The sequence below is a fragment of the Alternaria rosae genome (assembly GCF_020736505.1).
Source record: "Alternaria rosae strain MPI-PUGE-AT-0040 chromosome Unknown BKA58scaffold_7, whole genome shotgun sequence".
Lineage (NCBI taxonomy): Eukaryota > Fungi > Ascomycota > Dothideomycetes > Pleosporales > Pleosporaceae > Alternaria > Alternaria rosae.
In genome coordinates this window covers 804,155-822,566 of record NW_025763576.1, presented here as the reverse complement: position 1 = coordinate 822,566, position 18,412 = coordinate 804,155, and the positions used below count along the sequence as shown (strand labels likewise).

General features: G+C 51.9%; 8 protein-coding genes across 8 annotated transcripts; 3 read left to right on the top strand and 5 right to left on the bottom strand.

Annotated features, from left to right (window-relative positions):
• Positions 1-302: 302 nt before the first annotated feature.
• BKA58DRAFT_460355 (uncharacterized protein) lies at positions 303-1,396 on the bottom strand (the record flags this gene model as incomplete). Its single annotated transcript, XM_046174758.1, has 2 exons — positions 303-1,261; positions 1,335-1,396. Coding segments are annotated over 2 exons (588 nt in total), but the record flags the coding sequence as incomplete, so codon positions are not given.
• Positions 1,397-3,113: 1,717 nt separating this feature from the next.
• Positions 3,114-3,616, top strand: BKA58DRAFT_403449 (uncharacterized protein; the record flags this gene model as incomplete). The annotated part of the gene is made up of 2 exons (XM_046171788.1): positions 3,114-3,198; positions 3,261-3,616. The coding sequence occupies 2 exons, from the start codon at positions 3,114-3,116 to the stop codon at positions 3,614-3,616; spliced, it is 441 nt and encodes a 146-aa protein (XP_046023236.1).
• Positions 3,617-6,055: 2,439 nt separating this feature from the next.
• Positions 6,056-8,070, bottom strand: BKA58DRAFT_207501 (uncharacterized protein). Its single transcript, XM_046165972.1, has 2 exons — positions 7,635-8,070; positions 6,056-7,584 (listed from the first exon to the last, which is right to left on the bottom strand). Exons 1-2 carry the CDS (start codon positions 7,893-7,895, stop codon positions 6,340-6,342), a joined length of 1,506 nt encoding a protein of 501 aa, XP_046023235.1. The 5' UTR covers positions 7,896-8,070; the 3' UTR covers positions 6,056-6,339.
• Positions 8,071-9,235: 1,165 nt separating this feature from the next.
• BKA58DRAFT_207491 (cyclin-like protein) lies at positions 9,236-10,854 on the top strand. Its single transcript, XM_046165971.1, has 2 exons — positions 9,236-9,727; positions 9,800-10,854. Exons 1-2 carry the CDS (start codon positions 9,365-9,367, stop codon positions 10,706-10,708), a joined length of 1,272 nt encoding a protein of 423 aa, XP_046023234.1. The 5' UTR covers positions 9,236-9,364; the 3' UTR covers positions 10,709-10,854.
• A 381-nt stretch (positions 10,855-11,235) lies between these two features.
• On the bottom strand, positions 11,236-13,545 carry BKA58DRAFT_364073 (uncharacterized protein; the record flags this gene model as incomplete). Its single annotated transcript, XM_046168838.1, has 3 exons — positions 11,236-12,836; positions 12,884-12,938; positions 13,039-13,545. 3 exons carry the CDS (start codon positions 13,543-13,545, stop codon positions 11,236-11,238), a joined length of 2,163 nt encoding a protein of 720 aa, XP_046023233.1.
• A 765-nt stretch (positions 13,546-14,310) lies between these two features.
• BKA58DRAFT_207471 (26S protease regulatory subunit 6B) lies at positions 14,311-16,151 on the bottom strand. Its single transcript, XM_046165970.1, has 4 exons — positions 16,026-16,151; positions 15,908-15,973; positions 14,743-15,811; positions 14,311-14,693 (listed from the first exon to the last, which is right to left on the bottom strand). The coding sequence occupies exons 1-4, from the start codon at positions 16,026-16,028 to the stop codon at positions 14,443-14,445; spliced, it is 1,389 nt and encodes a 462-aa protein (XP_046023232.1). The 5' UTR covers positions 16,029-16,151; the 3' UTR covers positions 14,311-14,442.
• A 104-nt stretch (positions 16,152-16,255) lies between these two features.
• On the top strand, positions 16,256-17,709 carry BKA58DRAFT_388243 (ubiquitin-conjugating enzyme/RWD-like protein). The gene is made up of 3 exons (XM_046170631.1): positions 16,256-16,470; positions 16,624-16,976; positions 17,030-17,709. The coding sequence occupies exons 2-3, from the start codon at positions 16,716-16,718 to the stop codon at positions 17,507-17,509; spliced, it is 741 nt and encodes a 246-aa protein (XP_046023231.1). The 5' UTR covers positions 16,256-16,470; positions 16,624-16,715; the 3' UTR covers positions 17,510-17,709.
• A 104-nt stretch (positions 17,710-17,813) lies between these two features.
• On the bottom strand, positions 17,814-18,305 carry BKA58DRAFT_441579 (uncharacterized protein; the record flags this gene model as incomplete). The annotated part of the gene is made up of 2 exons (XM_046173830.1): positions 17,814-17,956; positions 18,035-18,305. The coding sequence occupies 2 exons, from the start codon at positions 18,303-18,305 to the stop codon at positions 17,814-17,816; spliced, it is 414 nt and encodes a 137-aa protein (XP_046023230.1).
• Between the last annotated feature and the right edge of the window lie 107 nt (positions 18,306-18,412).

Genomic DNA, 18,412 nt, shown 5'->3' with positions numbered 1-18,412 from the left:
AGAGGGTGCAGCTTCAGCGCATAAGTTGTACTTCTCCTGCAATGCTTATTTGTTAGAGAGCTCTATACTAAATAGCATAGTAAGAGAATAGAGGCAGGTGGTGCCTGTGAAGGAAGCTTTCCTCTAGCTTAGTGTTTGTCACGTGTTTCGGAGCTAGGCTTAAAAAAGGAAGAGCTAGGCCTAATAGAGGCGTAATGACATCTTGGCGGCTTTTCGTCCAATGAGAGACGAGCTTAATGGGCCAATGAGAAGCCGTTTCTTCCAACAATCAAAGCCCTAGGAGGACCAACCGTAATATGCAGCTAAAGCTGCAACAAGAGGACAATCTCGTCTCCTGGCTGCGCGTTAGGAATGGCGAGGCCCATGAAGCCAATCGTGCTCACGAAACACTTGAAATTCGAACTTCCCTTTCCGTCTTTGGCGAGACACCCGACCTGTTCTAGCTTTTGGTCGAGAGATTCGGAAACATCGAGTTCCATTCTGCCATGCATCCTATGAGGAATTGGTTCGCCTGTCATACTGTGTCCTATTGCAGACTCGATTCCAGCATTGACTTTCCCCAAATCACAGTCCGGAGAAGTTAGATCATCTTTGATATATAACCAAATGCTAGTGACTTGAGGCAATGCTTGATCATCTCGCCGGGGATGTATATGCGGGCTCGCGACATACGAATACGCGTGTTGGGTAGACAACGATGTGTTGCAGTACAAGGAATGAACCTTGCCCAGAAGGTCATAGTAGTCGCTGAACGAGCCGTTGCCACGACGGGGGATAAAGCCTTGGCCTGTCAAAACGCGTATTCCCTGAACCCGTAGGCAAGGACCTTTTTCCACCCGCCCAATTGTGCTCATGTTGTGCGAAAATAGTCGCATTTGATGCTCTTCCTTTCGAGACTGAAGAACCGTCGGCTTGTAGGCATCCCATCAGTAGACCCGATGATGTTGGTAACGCTTCCGTCCAGTCTGGGATCCAAGACGGCCAATACTCTCCTTCTGTGGTGACCCGAGCATGTGGCCTCTCCTGGTTGGTTATCGCCATTGAGCCAGCGTCTTGCAGAAATGTGATGTTTGCATGAGCTCCTTGAACTTCCATGCATGCAACGCAGGCTGAGAGGTACACATCTAGAACAGGAAGGCTGTAACCCACTACGAGACCTGGGCTGGCTATATCATGTCGGCTCATTAAACCCATTATCCCATAGACCTTATCGCGCGGGTTCGTGGCTTTGCGGGCGCGAGTAATGCGCAGGATGTTAGCACTGCGAGGAGTCAGCACGTTCGCATTATTTTTAAAGCAGATTTCTTACATGAATGGCACGGAAGAGGACTTACAGCCTTTTATGATGTGTGAGTTCCCTCCCACATGTTGTCTTACTGACCGAGCCAGACTCCTTGTAAAGGTTTCGCAAGACGTCGAGTTCTGCAAGTCTTCTGCATTCCAATAGGAAATCGCAGGTATGCGCTTGGAGACAAGCACTAATGAGTTCCTGCCATTTAAGCGTGTTGGGGCCAAAATATATCACTGCCTCTCGAGCCAAAATCAACTCTTGTAGAGTCCAGACGCGCTCAAACCAGGGCAAGCGCATTACACAGTCGAGGGCATCTGTACATGCCTTTGAGATGTGGAACTCATGTGTATGCGGTAATTTCCATGGTAGCCAATCCCGTCCATGCTCGGAGGCTGCACCGCCGAATGATCCGTTGTTGAGAGCTTCGAGAATCTTGGCCTCATGACCCTTCCAGCTGTTGAGCTTGTCGATTGCCGTCTCAAGATCTTTGGCTAGGTGAATTCTACATGGTGGGCACCAGATTATGACCCTCTCCGCCTTCGAATAGATTCGATCCATCATCGGGATTTGGAGAGACTTCTCTGCGTTGTCGCTTTGGTTGATGCATACGGCGTCAATCCAGAGTAAGCGCCAACCTGTTGCAGGCCGGAGAAAATGAAGAATATGACTAACTGTGACGCTGATATCTAAAGTTGACTTATCGGGGTTGGAAGGAGGATGAACAGTGCTATCCGTGGCAGTGCCGACGTTCTTGTTCAATTCGAGTGGCCATCCGGTTCCACGGCCCCAAGCGTAAGACACCGTTTCGTATGCAGGGAGGTCTTTGATTGAGGCTTGGAGCAAGTAGGCTACATCTTTAGGGTCTGCAGGCCATGCGAGGAGCCTGATGGTATCTTGTGGCCTGCGCAAGGCGCTGTAGTGGTAAGTTTCATGAATTGGAGGCTTCTCCTCTTTCGATAGCACATGGCATCCTTCGCACAAACCATCATCCTCTTCCCCCTCAAGGACGTATCGTTAGCCTAGAATGGGGAGACTCTTTTCGGATCGCTGTTCCGTACCCATTATATTGCTGTTCCTTTAAGACCTGTCAAGCTACGTGATTGAGGATGAAGTGAAGCGCGATCATGCCCGTACAGAAACTTTTAAGAATGTGTATTTACGGGCAGGCATTATTCGTTCGATGAGGTCGCATGTTCCCCACATGTGCTGGCAGATCCAGTCGCATGTGAAATCACGCGCGGGGTGGTTTGCGGCACAGTCGTGGCGACCAGGATGATCTCGGAATCTAGGATTCTGCCGACTTAGCACTCAAATACTCACTGCATTGCAACATCTTCGAGACCGAATTGTATGTCTGTCCGGATTCGACGCATGGCAAAGTTCACGATGCTTTTGGGCCCCGCTGGTGACAACATCGGAGAGAACATGCATGTGCCCTTGTATGCACACAGCCTTTGCTCAAATCGTCAACACTTTTAGTCTATGTTTTTCCACGTTGGGCACGTATTGAGGAAAATGTAGCGGTGCGCATGTTCGTGTGCGTGGTGTCAAAAGAAGAGCGAGTGTGTACAGCATCACCTGCGCAATACGCTGGAGACGATCTCGTCCTAGCGTCGGATTTAGACACAATAGCCCCGGAGTATTACAATACGAAGCCACGCCCACGTCAGCACATATCTAGACGACGTTTCCTCATAATCCGGACAGTACCATTTTCATGATTGCCAGACCACCAATCCGATCCATACCTCGATCAGTCTTCTTCGGCACCGCACAAAGCTCGTCACTCCATCGACTGCGTCCGAGATTCTACACTTCCGCAATGTCACCAATCCCGATCGTAGTCTGTGGCAGGCACCCAGGCATTGCAAAAGCCGTTCGCGAGGGCGTCGAGCCAGAATACGATGGTATGTCGCGATACTTTGCGCAACGCTTCACGCCTGCGTATCCAACTGACATAGCTATCTAGTAATCCACATCAACCTCTCCGTGGAAGAAGCAATCAGCTCCATTCCTCATATTTTGTTATCCAGGACACCCGCCAATAGCACCCCCAACATCGGCTCCATGAACTACGGCCAGCGCCCTGCTGCCGTAGCTCTTGGAGGTGGTTTCAATGATGAGATGTTTGCGCAGATTAGAGGTTCTTGTGGAGATGAGAAGATGGTTTGGGTGCGCACCGACATTACCAGGAAGGAAGAGATGCCGGATTTCAATGATCATGAGGCCTATGGGAAGGCGACTGCACAACGGCTGAAGAAGTGCTTGGATGATTTAAAGGTTGGGAAGGAGGGTGGGAAGACGGAGGGAATGTATTGGTTTTGAGTATGAACCGGTCATGATGCATATGGATGCATATTGATAGAGCAGCAGGTAATATCGTTATGATTCACGAAACTCTAAGGACATTATTTGTTGCAAGAGCTCTTTTTATTGGAGGTCATGGCACCGTTGCGAATCGTCTTTGGAGAAAGTGTGATTTGAATGAGGCCTAGTGCTTTTGTTCGAACAACAGCTCAGCAAAGTCAACAGAACAAATCCATGAGAGGGAGGTCTAGTACTTTTGGTATTTGAGAATTGGGAGTAGGTCTTGATGCAATCTTCTTTGCGATCGAAAGAAGATTTTATACCAAAATCTCCGCAGACGTTCGGCTGCCGCAAGCATGTATCGTTTGGTCCTCTTTTTGGAGCCCTCGGGACAGGACTTTTGTCGCGAGACTTGCTAACGTTCATCAAACCGAAAGGTTCCAGACCTTCCCAGGTCATGGGGAAACAGAATCCAAGTTTGAAGTCGTGAGGCCAGTATGCACCATCACACATTGTTTTGCGCAATGACAACGGGAGGATCTCATGATTCACTTCAGTATTTCTTTTCGAGGAGAGAAAGGGTCAGTGGTGTTAAAGAGGGACGAGCTTCATCGCGGAAATGGAAAGGCTTTGTAGTTGCACAGAGTCATAGGACAGATGCCGAGTTCTTTTGACAGCCATGGAAACCATAGATCTGGAGATTCTGATTTGGGCAAGATGATCTTCTCAGCGTTCCGCCGGCACATTCATTCAACGCATCAAAGTTCCGTTCGACAGAACCAAGTCATGTATGTGACTTGTGCGATTTTAGTGTGTAACCGAAGAGGAGACGAGTAAGACATGAAGTCGAACGTTCTATGTTTTGGCAGAAAAACTTGGTCTCATATGAGGGCATCGTTTGTGTTTTGAGAAGCAGACGAGCAGTCCTCGAACCAAAGTACTACGTGTTAGAAGTAATCCGCAGGAAGATATCGTAGAGAAGAAGAGGAGGGGCAGATCGCAGTAAGGGTTTAAATATCTACTTCCAATCGGCGATGACAATAGCACGTGGCTACACCTAGTCGGAACTCGATCATCTCGCTCGGCCGAAACGTGAGCGCTTGGCTGTCGTCTTTTGGATCGCTCCATCATGCGATCGTCGTCGGTACAATTCTGACAAGAACAGTGTAAGGAGAGGGCGAGCTAGTTCAAGGTCGGAAGAGCGAGGCAAAGACATGACTCTAGTTGATTCAAGATCTTGGAAAGAATGGCAGAGATGCGCAGACCTTCGGTTCTTCTCGCATGATTTTGGTGAATGCATAGCACACAAGTGTGCGACGATAAAGACAAGATAGCGTGGAGAAACAGACAGGTATCTATACCCACTACCTAGGTAGTGTGAGAGGCCTTCTAGAAAGATTGCGAAAACTACATAATGCAAAGATGCGGTTGATTTATCGGCTTCTTCCCACCAGTATTTTGCTCCGCATGCGACGACTCAGCCCCCGTTTTCGATGTAATCGAAATCCTAGTAGACAGTGCATCTTGTTCAGAGAAGGCCGCAACAGCACACACCCATAGTCCTGACCACTTCTTTCTTTGAGTCCGTCTTTCATCCAGATGTTTGTCCCATACTTCTGGCGAAAAGAGCGAGCAGAAGACATCGGAAGTTTCCCAAAACCTCTTTGGACAGCAAACATGACCGAGAGTTGTCCGCTTTTTGGTTCTTCCTTATTGCAAAGTAATCGGTGGGAAGAGCGTCACAAGAGTCATGCGATGTGGTTTTGACTAAACTTGGCTACCGGAAAACGCAGTTCATTTGCCGGTGATTGAGACCTTTTAGAGAAGCGCAAAGGGACATGATGATTTCGGATCTTGGATCTGGAAACATGTGTATGATCGCAGTAATTGTTTCGGAAGACAGACAGACATACATGAATTCGGTCATGATTTTGGCGTACATCTTTGTACGAATGTTATAAAGGAAGAAGACAAGAGAGCCACTCCGCGAGATTTTATAGTCGCTCTCAATACCCCTTCCATGGAATTGGGCGTTTTGAATTTTGGTTTTCGGCAAACAACACTTCGCAAGTCCGTCGAAGTTTATGCATCGAATTTTGATATTTTGGAATCTGGGCGACCGCCAACTCATTGTCAGCGTCTCCGAGAATCTTCGATCCAGCACGACATGTGTAGTAAGCCAGTCAGTCTCTAATCTGCTTCGACATAGTTTCGACGAAGCAAGACATCGCCGCCGCACTCGTTCCACGCAAGGCCGCCCATGACCCATGCTTTCGTGGTTTTTATTTTGGCGTTGCAAAGAAGCGATCTCATGTAGAGGCTTCAAGTATCTTTGAGTGGAGATATCTACATCAGGTAGCATTCATCATATCGAATGTTTTGGAGAAAGAAGACGTAGACCCATAATGGCAAGCCTTGGAGTTTGGAAGAAGAAAAGCGGAAGACGACATAGGATCCATTGCGTTATCTTTTTGGTAACATGGCATAGGACGGAGCTAGTAAGCAAAGAAGAGGAGAGAGAGAAATAACGGCAGGTTCTATATGCTTCCCAACATCAAGCTTGGCTCCTGTGCCCGGCATGCGTCATGATGTCAGTTTCGAAACATTCCGCAAAGCTCTTGCACGTTGATCATGATCATTCATACATGGGAAATGTGTAGTTCATGTTTGAAAATTTCATTGATTTCGATTACCATTTTACGCTTTTACCGCGCAAGGCATCCATCACACCAGGGTGCACTCTAGTGCTTACCCCAGTACTTACCCTGACCCCTCTTCCTACCCTTGACATCAGCCTGCTTAACAACAAAGACACCACGGTCAATAGTGTTGATAACAACGTAACCAGACTCAAAGGTGTAGGCAGACCAGGTACCAGCGTCCCAGAGAGCGTCACCGCCGCCGGGCTTGACATCATCCGGAGGGTAGACGTCAAAGTAGGCAATCTCCTTGACCTTGGAGCCGTCGGGGAACTTGGGGATGCTGGAGACGTCGAGGATGCGGAGACCGGCTTGGTAGTTGGATTGGTAGTCAAGGCCGTCGTAGACGTATTGGTTGTGGTCGACGGAGCGGGTGGTGGTCTTGTAGTAGCCGGTGACGACTGGCTTCTCGAGGTTCTGGATATCCCAGATGTAGGTCACGGCGAAGCCGTCCTTGGCAGGAGAGTCAACGGCAGTGCGGTTGGGGTCGATCTGACCCTCATCAAGCTCATCGTCCATGACGATGTGGGTCTGCCACATGGCATCAAGGACCCAACCCTGGTGGGTGTAAGAAGCACCGACGTAAGGGGTGCGAGAGATGATGGCACCGGCGTTACCGAAGCCAACCTTGTTGGTGACATCGTAGATGGTCAGGGTGTCCTCGTTGTAACCGTAGCAAATGTCACGGCCGTAGTACTTCTTGTGAGGTCCACGGTAGACAATGCACTGAGCGTCGTGAGTGTAGCCATCCTGACCGTTGCAACCAGAGACGTAAGGCTTAGTGGGATCGTCCATGTTGATGAACATGGGTCCACCAGCACAGGTGTCGTTACGGCCGGGGCGACCGCCAGCACCGCAGGCGACGGCGTAGTTCTTCTCGTTGTTGGCAACAACGGTGTGGGTGCGGCCCTTAATGCCCTGGTTGATGTCGACGAGAGCAGTGTCGGTCTTGATGTCGAAAGTGTAGGGCTTCTTGGGGGAAAGCTTGAGCAGCTTCTTCAGGTCGAAGACTTGGACATGGTGGCCGACACCTTCGGAGCCGACGATGAGGCTGTCACGAACAACCTTGATCTCACGCCAGATGACGGAGTCGTTGTTGGCGGGAAGGCGACCAAGGTACTCGAGTTGACCGTCCTTGGTGACCTCGGAGAAGGAGGCACCGTAAGTCTGACCAATGGCAATAAAGTCTCGGCCCTTGTGCGACCAACCCCAGGAACCACTTCCCTCACCAATAGCATCACCGAGCTCCTCGTGCGTCTTGAAATCGTACATGTCGATGTTCTTGCACTGTGATGTTGTTAGTTGAGCGCATTTTCATTGATCTAAATCTTGCTTACCTTGTAGGTCTGGTCGGCATCTCCCTTGACAGCCTCAACACGGCCGTGCTTGCACTCAATCTTGTTCTTGTTGGCCCTCTTCTTAGAGAACCCGTTCCAGCGCTTGCTGTCGTAGGCGCCAGCAGCGCGCTGCTTAGCCCAAGCAGCCTCTTTTCCGGACATCATGAGGTCCATAACCTCTCCAGAGGCATATTGCTGGTGGGTAAAGCCATGAGCGGCGACCAAAGGCAACAAAGCCGTGGTGATAGTAGCCCACTTCATCGTATCGAACAAGACTGCGGATTGACAATTGGCAGTTGATGATGAACCAAGAACCTGGGAGCAGGAAGCAGCACTTTATACATCTTTGCCTCTCTGCACCACACTCGCGGAACCACCGAGTTCCCAGAATGCAGACTCGTGCAGGACGCCGCACATGACTATCATGAGTATACCTTCCTATCGTAGGTACTCCGAAAAGTTAGCAGCCGCAACCAAGACCGTATGGAAGTAACGACAGCGGCCGTTAGATGCAGTAAAGTGCTGGGCGCGCCTTGGTAGACCTTGGGGGTGCTTTTCGCAGGCTACCGTTCATGTACGCCGAGAACTATGTGGTGCTTGGCAAGCATTCCGCCTTGGATTCGAGCATGGGAGCTGGAGCTACGGCTAGTGTACCCCAGTATTCTGCAGGGCTGCTGGCCGAGAACAAGGCAGGGCTACAGCAGATGCGGTGCAAGCTAAAGTGGGATCTTCTTGCGCGGAGACGGAGATTGGTAGATAGCGTAGCCGGAAAAGGAAGCTGCTTTGGTTGCCAAGCGCTGCTGGACCACCACAACCAAATGACTGCGGAGAGCTTTGAATCTGACTATCGATTCTAGAGAAGGTGGTGAGCGTGTAAGCCGATGGTAGACTTTAACCGGAGTGATGCTGTACGTCGGTGTACGAGAGCCTTGCAGGCAGACTTCCCAGAAGAGGAGAATGGGTGTCAGATGTCGCCATTCTGGTCATCAAAAATGTGCTTGAAGCTGGCGGCACACCGTACTGTGCTCATCCGGCCCAAGCGCAGGGTAATAGAAGCCGACAAGAAATGAACCGACTGTGCTGAACCGACTGTGCGTATCGGTAGATGTTAATGGAGGCACCGAGGCCCTTATCTCGACGGTACGTAACTGGGAAAGCGGAAGGTCGATCTCCATGGTCGGCCTTGGCATAGGACTCGTTGAGTTGAACAGCATAGGTGGCGGAGATGAGGTAGAGAGCAAGGTGGCGGCTGAGGGAAACACGGAATGAACATGGCTGAGAGCGCGGGGGCGACAGCCTCTTGTAGTGTTCCCCACGAATACTTGGTGAGCTCAATTGAGGTCCCTCCTGAGCACAATTGAGGGCATTCCAGAAAGCGCATGAAGCTGCATGCATCGCGCACTTCCAAGTCGCTAGTAACTTGACAGGACCACGGTCATGGTACTGCCATGCCTTTGACCCTGGATGATGGTCAGGTACAGCCAAGGCCAGTCAAGATGCTCGTCTGGATAACGCTGGGGTAGTTGCAAGACGCGACACGTGATGCAAAATGTGATAGAGTCAGGCAAAGGTAGGTGAAGGCCGCAGCGCTGGCGGAATGAGAGCCAGCGCGGAACGGAAGCGCGCCCCTCGGCTGGACTTGCCATGGCGTCGCGACGTCCCTTCTCACCACCCAAGTGCGCGACCTAGGCCAACTCTCCCCTCCCCAGCTCCGGCCAATCACCCCGACGATGCAGCTCACCGAAGACGACCTCTATCGCAGCTCCACGCAGTTCCGCAATTGGTCCTTTACCGCCTCACAACTCGCTGCGCAGCGCCTGAAGATCAACGTACAAGCCACCGAGCGCGTCAAAGCGAATGTTGCGCGTCTGCGAGCCCAGCGCGGCAACGATGCCGTAGACAATGGCATGGACACGGTTATGGATAAGGAGAATGGGAGTGGCACCAGCGGCGCGAATACACCTGATGCGCGTATGCAGACTGTGACAGAGATCAATTGCCTCACCGCAGAGGAAGAGTTGAAGATAGTAAACGAATTCTGCGAGCGCGCAATCGCCCTGGGGAATCATTACAGCTTTCCTTTGAACGTCGTCGTACGTCTACTTCCAGTTCCCCATCTTCCAATCTAAAACAGCAAGATACATGGTAATTAACAACACCCCCAGGCAACATGCATCCAATTCCTGCGTCGCTTCTACCTCTACAACTCCCCCATGACCTACCACGTCAACAACATCCTACGCACAATAATGTTCCTCGCCACAAAAGTCGAACTCTTCCCCATCCACGTCTCGCAATACGCCGAAGGCGCCGGCCGCAACGTAACCTCCGAAGACGTGCTCGCCCCAGAATACATCATCGTGCAGTCCCTGCGCTACAACCTCGACGTGCGCCACCCCTTCCGCGCCATAAAAGCCGGACACATGGAGATGCTCGAGATGGCGCGGGGAAAGTACCAAGGGCCTGCGGGAGAGCTGGGGGGTCCTAAAGAGGTGCAGGCGAAGATATGTGGGTTGCCGGTTAAGGTGGGAGCGCAGGCTATGAAGATGCCGGAGAAGAAGGTCGAGGAAAGGATCCATGCTGCGTATGGTGTTGCGACGAACACGCTGCGCACTGTTGCTGTGTTGACGGATGCGTATTTCCTATACACGCCCTCGCAGATCTGGCTGGCGGCTCATCTGCTCGCTGATGAACCGCTTACCTTATTCTACCTCTCGCTCAAGGTCCCCACGTCCAGTCCGATACATTCGAAACTCCTCACTACGCTGCGGAACTGCGCGTCGCTTATTTCGAGCCATCGGCTTTATGTCAATGCGTCGTTACCGGCAGCAGAGCGCGACGCGAAGGAAGCGAAGCATAAAGCGGAGATTAAGACATTGGTGCAGAAGTTGAAGAATTGTAGGGATCCGGATAAGGTTGACTTGGTCAAGTTGAATCAGGCGCAGAAGAGGGACGCGGTCCAGGGGGATGCGTTGGAGGAGAGTAAGGCGAAGAGGCGGAAGTTGGCGAGAGAGGGGTATGAGAAGGAGTCTGATGCTTTTTGGGGGCCGGAATTGGGTAAGAAGGCGGAGTAGTGGGTATATTAAGACGACTGAGGGGTTTGCATACGGATATGGCGTTCATTCATATCAGACAGCATGGCATGGCGTTCTAGAGGTTTCAAAAAGATACCATTGAGCTTATAGGTTGACCGGCACAAGGCGTTCCATGGGGGTAATGTACAGTTGATTGCTCCTTCTCGCTGATCTCGCTGTACCAAAAAGCTTTATTGAAGATTTTCATACCACCGTTCCCCGCGCCGTGTACGAAATTTGACGCTCAACCAATGCCTCGCCTCTCATAGACCTCACCACACTGCCACCCATTCACCCGCCTTGTCCGAGAGCCGAAGTGTAACCAAAGCTTTTGCAATTGCATCCATGTTCGATTAAGCCGACGCGGCCAAACGCTTGCACTCTTATGCGAGAATTCAATCCCGTGTTGAATCCCCCCCGGAATCTCCACGTGTCAATTGGACATGCGGTTGCCATACTTCGTCAGATACTTGAATGGCACTCTCTCCTTGCGAGGTGCTTCTGTATGATTTAGTATTTAAGATTTTTTAACGACCGCGGCCGTACGGAGGAGTACTGCCATGCGGACCTTTTGCAAGACTATCTCTCGGATCCTTCCTGGTGCCGTTGGGGAACATCTGAGCCACCGGCACGACGCCTATCAGTTTTTGGGGGCCCAGCATAGACTTGCCGAGGAACTTGGTGTTGTAGCTGCCGAACATACCACCGGTAGTGGTACCTGGGCGCGCAGTCTGTCCCGGTTTACTGTTGCTTTTGTCAACTTGCATCTCTGCCTCATACTCCTTGCGCTGCTCGATCAGGGCTTCCATCTCTCGGAGGTTCTTGCGGGCCTTCTCTGGCACCTTGTCCATGTCGTTCTGGAAAGAGAAGAGGACATGGGCCTTGCGTTCCTGGTACTTCTTTTCTAGTTGGGCGAGATTGTACTCGGCTTCGCGTTCCTTCTTTCTCTTCTTGGGCGGAGGTGGAGAACCTGAAGTCAGGATTGCTGGGGGACTATCGTCGAGCTGTGGTACAGGCTGGTCGTTCTCGGAGTGGGAGTCGGTCTTGTCTACAAGCGGTTGCTTGGGAATAGCTGCATTCCGGGGGCTAGATGCCGCACGGGGTTGAGTATTGGGGGCTTCGTTCTGGGACTTCTTTTGAACCGAGGACACGTACTCCTCACGACGACGCGCCAGTTCTGAACTTGCTGTCTGAGATATGACAAGAGCACCATCCTCAGCATCCGCCTCGTCGGCGAACTGCTCTTGAGGCTCTCCGCTGCCTTCGCTAGTAACATGAATGTACTGCGGGCCTGGTGATGACTTTGCCGACGTAGTAACGCTTCCTCTATCATGGGTTTCTGGCGTGCGCTTTGTGTGGGACTGGCGAACCACGCTCTGGTTTGCAAGTCGACGAGTCGAGCGGGAATCCACAGGAGGGACTTCGTCGTCGTCGTCATCATCATCATCATCTTCGTCTGAATCTCCGTGGGGTTGAGACGACTGGAGCGCACGTGATAATGACATCTCAGGTTCTGCCACAGCGTCAATATTTTCGACGTCGTCCACAGAGACTTCCATGCCATCTTCGAAGTGGGCCGAATCATTGGCAGTGGCATCGCCGAGCTGGTCAGCGTTCCATGCCCCGTTTCGTACAAAGGAGGGAACAGGAGTCCTGAAGTTGTTTCCATCGCGATGACCGTGTTTGTCTTGGTGATCCGGACGACGGCTTCGATCGTGGGTAGAATCGCGGTCTTGGTCACCATTTCCATCTTCACGATCCCTCGAATGCCCTCCAAAGTCGTGCCTGTAACTAGGCGTAGTGCGATCGACGCGTTGACCAAAAGTCTCATCGAAATCCTGGAGGACACTCTTCAGATCAACAATGGCTGTGTGCAATTCTGGGAAGTCGCTACCACAAGAAGAGTAGATAGTGACCACGTTCCAAGACGCAATCATGAGGTTGTTGAAGTTGGGAAACGCAGTCTTGACGACGGCATTGAAGAGGTCGACCTTGATGTTGCTTGGAATGGTGTTGAAGATGTTACTTTTCACATCCTCCGGGATTATGTCGAGACCTGCGCGCTTGCGCTTGTTGGAGACATGGGGAATGATCTCGTCGTTCGGATGTCGCTTTCGTGACTTCCTCGCTGTTTTATTATCAGCGTCGAAATTTCGATATGTCTTTCGCCCTTACCATGAATAAGAGCGCGGTCGTTCTCAGCCTTCATCGGATTAAGCCTAGTAAGACTCTATTTGATGTCAGTGAACAGTCCTCAAATGCATCAATTCATATAAAAGCGGTGTCTTGCAATAACTGTCGTAAAGCCAACGGTGAATGGGCAGACATACCTCTCCGTCATCGAACAGTACCGGCGCCTGATACGGCATGTTGTGAGCAGCCCGCCTCGCCTCGTTGATCTTGTTCACCCTCATATAGAGAACCTGATACTTCTCTTTGAACAAAGGTACCATACCACGAGCAATGAAACCATGGATGGGATGAGAATCGAGTTCATTCTCATTCAGGGGTAATGGATCTTCAACGTGCATCTGTATTTGGCTATCCTCAACCACCAGGTAGACACGGTGTATGGAGTTCTTTTCTTCCGGTAGGATGACATTTCCGAGATCGAAACGAGTGGCCTCTTCTTTGAGGGTAACAAAGACGAGATCAGGCTTGACCACAACATTCACTCTGGTGTATGTGGGTGGCTCGTCGTTGCTGAGGCCCTCGATGAATTCGTTCAGATGCGTCGGTTCGACATAGCGAAGTTGGTCGCGAAGAATGAGCGCGCGTTTCTGGGGCTTGTTGAGCGCGTTGAAGGTGGGCGCCACCGTTTCAACAGCAAGTGACATTTGGAGTTGGTGTCTGAGTTGGGAGCAATGGTAGTCTTCTGTGAACACTGAGCGTAGTTGCCCCAAAGGCGCAGTCGATATGAGATGGCTATACTGCAATGCAACTCAAGCTGGGTAGAGTGTAGTGGGGGAGATGGAACATCAGGTTTGGGTCGTGAATTGCCATATATATACCCCAAGGGGAGCAAGCTAGTGCACGTCTCTTACCCTCGTGGACCGCATTGCGGAGTCTTCTACCTGGGTAAAGGCGGGGTCTCTACGAACAGTTGAGGTGACAACGTATTGTCTCCCCGCTATATTCCGCCCATGTAGTGTGTCATTGCTGCCGTGGTGCTCTTGCTCGACCTTGCAAGCCCCGAGCTCGACTGAAACTGTGTAACGAGGGACGAAGAAAGACTGGCAGGGTCGATTGGCATTTCTTATGATTTCATGTCCACAGAACCATTTGCAGGGGGCAGAAGGAAAAGAAGGCGACTTTCTAGGGGAGATTAGGAGGGAGGGGATTTCCTCTTGACTTTGATCGGATGACACCAGCCGCGCACGGTCTCTTACAGACTCCGAAGGCAGCCGCGACTTGGACAGAACATCTAGAAGGAAACCGCTACTCACTAAGTAGTCAACAGTTCCAACCATGAATGAGACGCTGACTTCCGCTTGCGTGTGGGAAGCAGCCCTCTTTCATGCATCGCTGCTATTGTCAGCCGGCGACATCTCAACCAAAAGAACTCACTCTGGATCCGCGCACAAGTACATCACGTAAAACTAGAAGGATTTACATGTTGTAAGGGTTTCAAGCCTGTCGTGACGAGATGCTTCCTACGTGCAACTTGTACTAATACACTTGCACATTGCTCTTGAGTGTTGAAGATGATACCGAGTCCCCGATGCTTTCTACGCTTACAAGTACAAGCCCTCTGGCTCACCCTCTGTCTTCGTCTTAAGGACACGTTCCCTTGCGGTGCGGAAGTCCTCCATGTTAACTCGCATACGACGCTCACGGAGTGCCATGAGACCAGCTTCGGAGCAGATGGCCTTGATGTCGGCACCAGAGAGGTCGTCCTTCTGGTTGATAAACTCGTCGAGATCGACATCCTCGTTGAGCGACATCTTGGAGGTGTGGAGAGTGAAGATCTTCTTCTTGGTGGTTTCTGTATGACGATTAGCATGTATATTGTGGGCAGTGCGGGATAAACTCACGATCGGGGTTCTCAAAGAGAATTTTTCGGTCAATACGACCAGGACGGATAAGGGCAGGGTCGAGCGTTTCGATCTTGTTGGTGGCCATGATGACCTTGACGTCACCACGGTCGTCGAATCCGTCCAGTTGGTTGAGCAACTCCAACATGGTTCGCTGGATCTCGCGTTCACCGCCGGATGTGGACTCGTAACGCTTGGTACCGATGGCATCGATTTCATCAATGAAGACAATGGAAGGCGCGTTCTCGGCGGCGGTCTGGAAGAGCTGTCGCACGAGCCTGGGACCGTCTCCGAGGTACTTCTGGATCAGCTCACTGCCCACGATACGTAGGAAAGTTGCGCTGGTCTGGTTGGCCACGGCCTTGGCCAGGAGTGTCTTTCCAGTACCTGGTGCACCGTAAAGAATGACACCTTTCGGGGGCTTGATACCCATCTCCTCGTAAAGTTCCGGATGTAACAGGGGCAGCTCGACTGCCTCTCGCACTTCCTGAATCTGTTGCTCCAGACCACCAATATCCGCATACGACTCTGTAGGCGCCTTGTCTAGCTTCATGACCGACACTAGCGGATCGGCATCGTCTGTGAGCACACCGACTACTGAGACCGACTTGTGATGCAGTAGGATGCTCGCTCCGGGCTCTAGCAGATCCTTATCGACGAAGGACATGATGGAGACGTAGTATTCGGGCCCGGTGGCGCTGGAAACAATGGCGTGGTCGTCGTCGATGAGCTCCTCGAGGTTGCCGACACCCATGGGACTACCGCGCATGTCGTCGACGCGTGAGCGCTCATCGGCGTTCCGGTCTTCGGCATCCCCTGCATTGGCTGCAGGCGCGTTTCCTTCCTTCACCGCCTTGGCCTTGCGCAGGCGCTCCTGGTTCTCGACGTACTCCTCCTCGAGCAGGAGATGGTCGTGGATGCGCTGCATTCGGAGGTACCGTAGCTTGCATCGTGCGGTCGGGTAGACGGTCGGGAGCTTAGCGGCGGCGCTGGGTCCGGCCGCCTTCTTCTTCTTCCTGCCGATGCGGGTTGTGGGTTGTGGCGGCGGCTCGTACTTTGGCTTCTCCTTCTGCAGAGGGCGTTGTTAGTGCGTGCCATGTGCGGTGAGGCAACAGATAGCGGACTCCCGAGAGCCATCATTCCGTGTCGTGGGGGCGGCACATACCTTGTCCTTCTTGTTCTTGTCATCTCCTGGAGGCCCGCCGCCTCCAGCACTCGATTGCTGGTTGCCCTGCACGTCGTTAGCATGTGGCCATGGTGGTTTCCGAGGGAGGCGATCTTACCATGACACGCGATCACACGATGAAAGGCGAATCAGGCGCCTGGTAGTATGCAGCGACTAGAAGAGAAGAGACCACAGCGAGCGTGGTGGTAACGGGCGATGGCGGTGGTGAGGCGGTGGTTGTTTGTAAGAGGTGTTGATGCGCTGATTCCGAAGCTCGTGGATGTCGGAGGATCGGGGTTAGCGCCTCGTGGCGTCACTGCCTCGAGCCGCTGGAAGCCTCACCATTCCACCTCCATAGAGCAACAGACACGTCAGGCCCTGTCCGATAGCTATACATTTCCCACAGTGCATTCCATTTCACTAACACTTTCTCTTCTCCCACCAGTTTCCCGAAACCCCCGTTGTAATATTCCCTCTGAGCTTCGACCCCGCCGGCGAGCCAGCTCAAAGCTCCCCACGCGGGTCAAGAGGTACTCTCTATCGCTACCAGACAAGGTCTTACCGTAGGTCCAGTACGTTCGAGTTGTTTGTCAAGTGAATTACCACGCCACCACCCCCTCTCAGACACCCCAAGACCTGTATGACACACTCCCCGCACTGCAACTTGGTGGAGCCGGGACCACTTCGCGGAGCCTGAGGCTGACCTCTCTACCTAGAAATACCTTGGTCGCGCCTACCTGCTGCCTACTCGTAACACTCCCTCTTCATCGCTCTTTTCACCCCGAACCTTCCACCACACCCCACCACAATGACTTCCAACCGCAACAGGCGCATTGCCAAGGAAATTGCCGACATCCACAACGACCAACACTCCAAGATCGTCGTCGAACCGGCAGGCAATGGGGAAGACCTAACACATCTACGGGGGCAGTTCTACGGTCCTCCTGACACACCGTACGAAGGAGCTACCTACAAAGTCGACATCCGGATCCCGAGCGAATACCCCTTCCGCCCACCGCTCATGAAGTTCGAGACCAAGATCTGGCACCCCAATGTCAGCTCACAAACGGTAAGTGACAAACGATGTCTTGGAGTGTGCTTCAGGAAAGCTAACAGTAGTAGGGCGCTATCTGTCTCGACACTCTCTCCTCGCAATGGTCGCCAGTTCTGACCATTAAGTCCGCTCTGATCTCGCTACAATCGCTCCTCAGCACACCCGAGCCAAAGGACCCACAAGATGCAGAAGTCGCCGGCATGCTGCTACGGAACCCCGCTGAATTCGAACACAAGGCACGCGAGTGGGCAGTCACATTCGCTGGTGCGCCCCGCAAGGAGATTGCCGAAGGTAGCGGGGGAGCCACTGCGGCGTCCATCAAGAAGAAGGCCCAACAGGCGAAGCAAAACGAAGAACAGTCTAAGCTGGCTGCGTATAAGGGCTACAATAAGGACCTAGTAGATCGCTTTGTCGCTATGGGCTTCGATGTCGACGCCGTGGTCGCCTCGTTTGAGTATGTTGGTATCGATCGCATGGGCGGCGAAGACTACGAGCTAGAAGAGGCCTATATGGGGGACATTACCGCTCGACTCTTCGGCGAAGCATAGCTGGCTGCCATGTCTTGTTTCGATTCAGCATTTCTTGTTCGACTTCCAGGGCGCATAGGCGTTTTCATTACTCAGACCATCACATCTTTTACATTCTTCATGGGAGATGGCGTAATTTCATGGGCTATTAGGAGTGTTGGGTGTACATGATCAATGGAATAGCGTAGGCGCGCTCTTAGCGAGCCGCAATGTAGTGTCAATTAAACTTTGTCACATTATCCTTCTCATTTCGTTATGTCGTATATACAGGCGTCTTCCCCTCTTCTTGTCTAAGGTCCATAGTGTGTGTCAATGATCGAGTTCCTTACGCGATGGCGCGGTCAGCGTCGATGAAGACGCCACCTGAGTAGGCACCGTCAACGCTGCCATCATTCTCGAGAGTAAGAGGAGCATCACCAAAGACAGTCATCTTGTTGGGCTTCTCAATATTCTGCTGAACCTTGACAGCTATACACATGTTAGCATTTCGGCCTACACATGTAACACCCTGAGACTAGGATGTCATGACCGGAAGCAAAAACTTACTCTCACCATCGTACTCGTACGCGAAAGTAGGAGGATCGCAGCTCTTCGTCTCCTTAGGGTTCTTCCTAGGGTCGTACTCGTAGTTGCAAACGGTGTGAATGACGTTGTTGCCAGAGTACTCGTCAGACACGAAATCCGCGAGGACGGTCTGTGACTCATAGCCGAAGTCGAGCGCGTATTGCGAGATGGTGACGTTCCATTTGCCGTAGACTTTGGCGTTTGCGGCAGTGGCTGCGGTCGCGAGGGCGAAGAGGGCGATGTTGAAGTGCATTTTGAGGGTTGGTGGTTGTTTGGTTGGGGATGGAATTGTTGTGTTGGGAGTGATGGTGATGATGATGATGGTGATGCCCAGAACGCAATGGTAAGACCGTCTTATAT

Excerpts from the sequence above, each read along its gene's own strand:
- BKA58DRAFT_207491 (XM_046165971.1), top strand. The coding sequence starts at position 9,365 with ATGCAGCTCACCGAAGACGACCTCTATCGCAGCTCCACGCAGTTCCGC. Across the intron at positions 9,728-9,799 it reads GCTTTCCTTTGAACGTCGTC|GCAACATGCATCCAATTCCT; the intron begins GTACGTCTACTT and ends CAACACCCCCAG.
- BKA58DRAFT_388243 (XM_046170631.1), top strand. The coding sequence starts at position 16,716 with ATGACTTCCAACCGCAACAGGCGCATTGCCAAGGAAATTGCCGACATC. Across the intron at positions 16,977-17,029 it reads CCAATGTCAGCTCACAAACG|GGCGCTATCTGTCTCGACAC; the intron begins GTAAGTGACAAA and ends TAACAGTAGTAG.
- BKA58DRAFT_207471 (XM_046165970.1), bottom strand. Across the intron at positions 15,812-15,907 it reads ACAAGAACAAGAAGGACAAG|AAGGAGAAGCCAAAGTACGA; the intron begins GTATGTGCCGCC and ends CGCCCTCTGCAG. Across the intron at positions 14,694-14,742 it reads TCTCTTTGAGAACCCCGATC|AAACCACCAAGAAGAAGATC; the intron begins GTGAGTTTATCC and ends ATCGTCATACAG.
- BKA58DRAFT_207501 (XM_046165972.1), bottom strand. The coding sequence starts at position 7,895 with ATGAAGTGGGCTACTATCACCACGGCTTTGTTGCCTTTGGTCGCCGCT. Across the intron at positions 7,585-7,634 it reads ATGCCGACCAGACCTACAAG|TGCAAGAACATCGACATGTA; the intron begins GTAAGCAAGATT and ends ACAACATCACAG.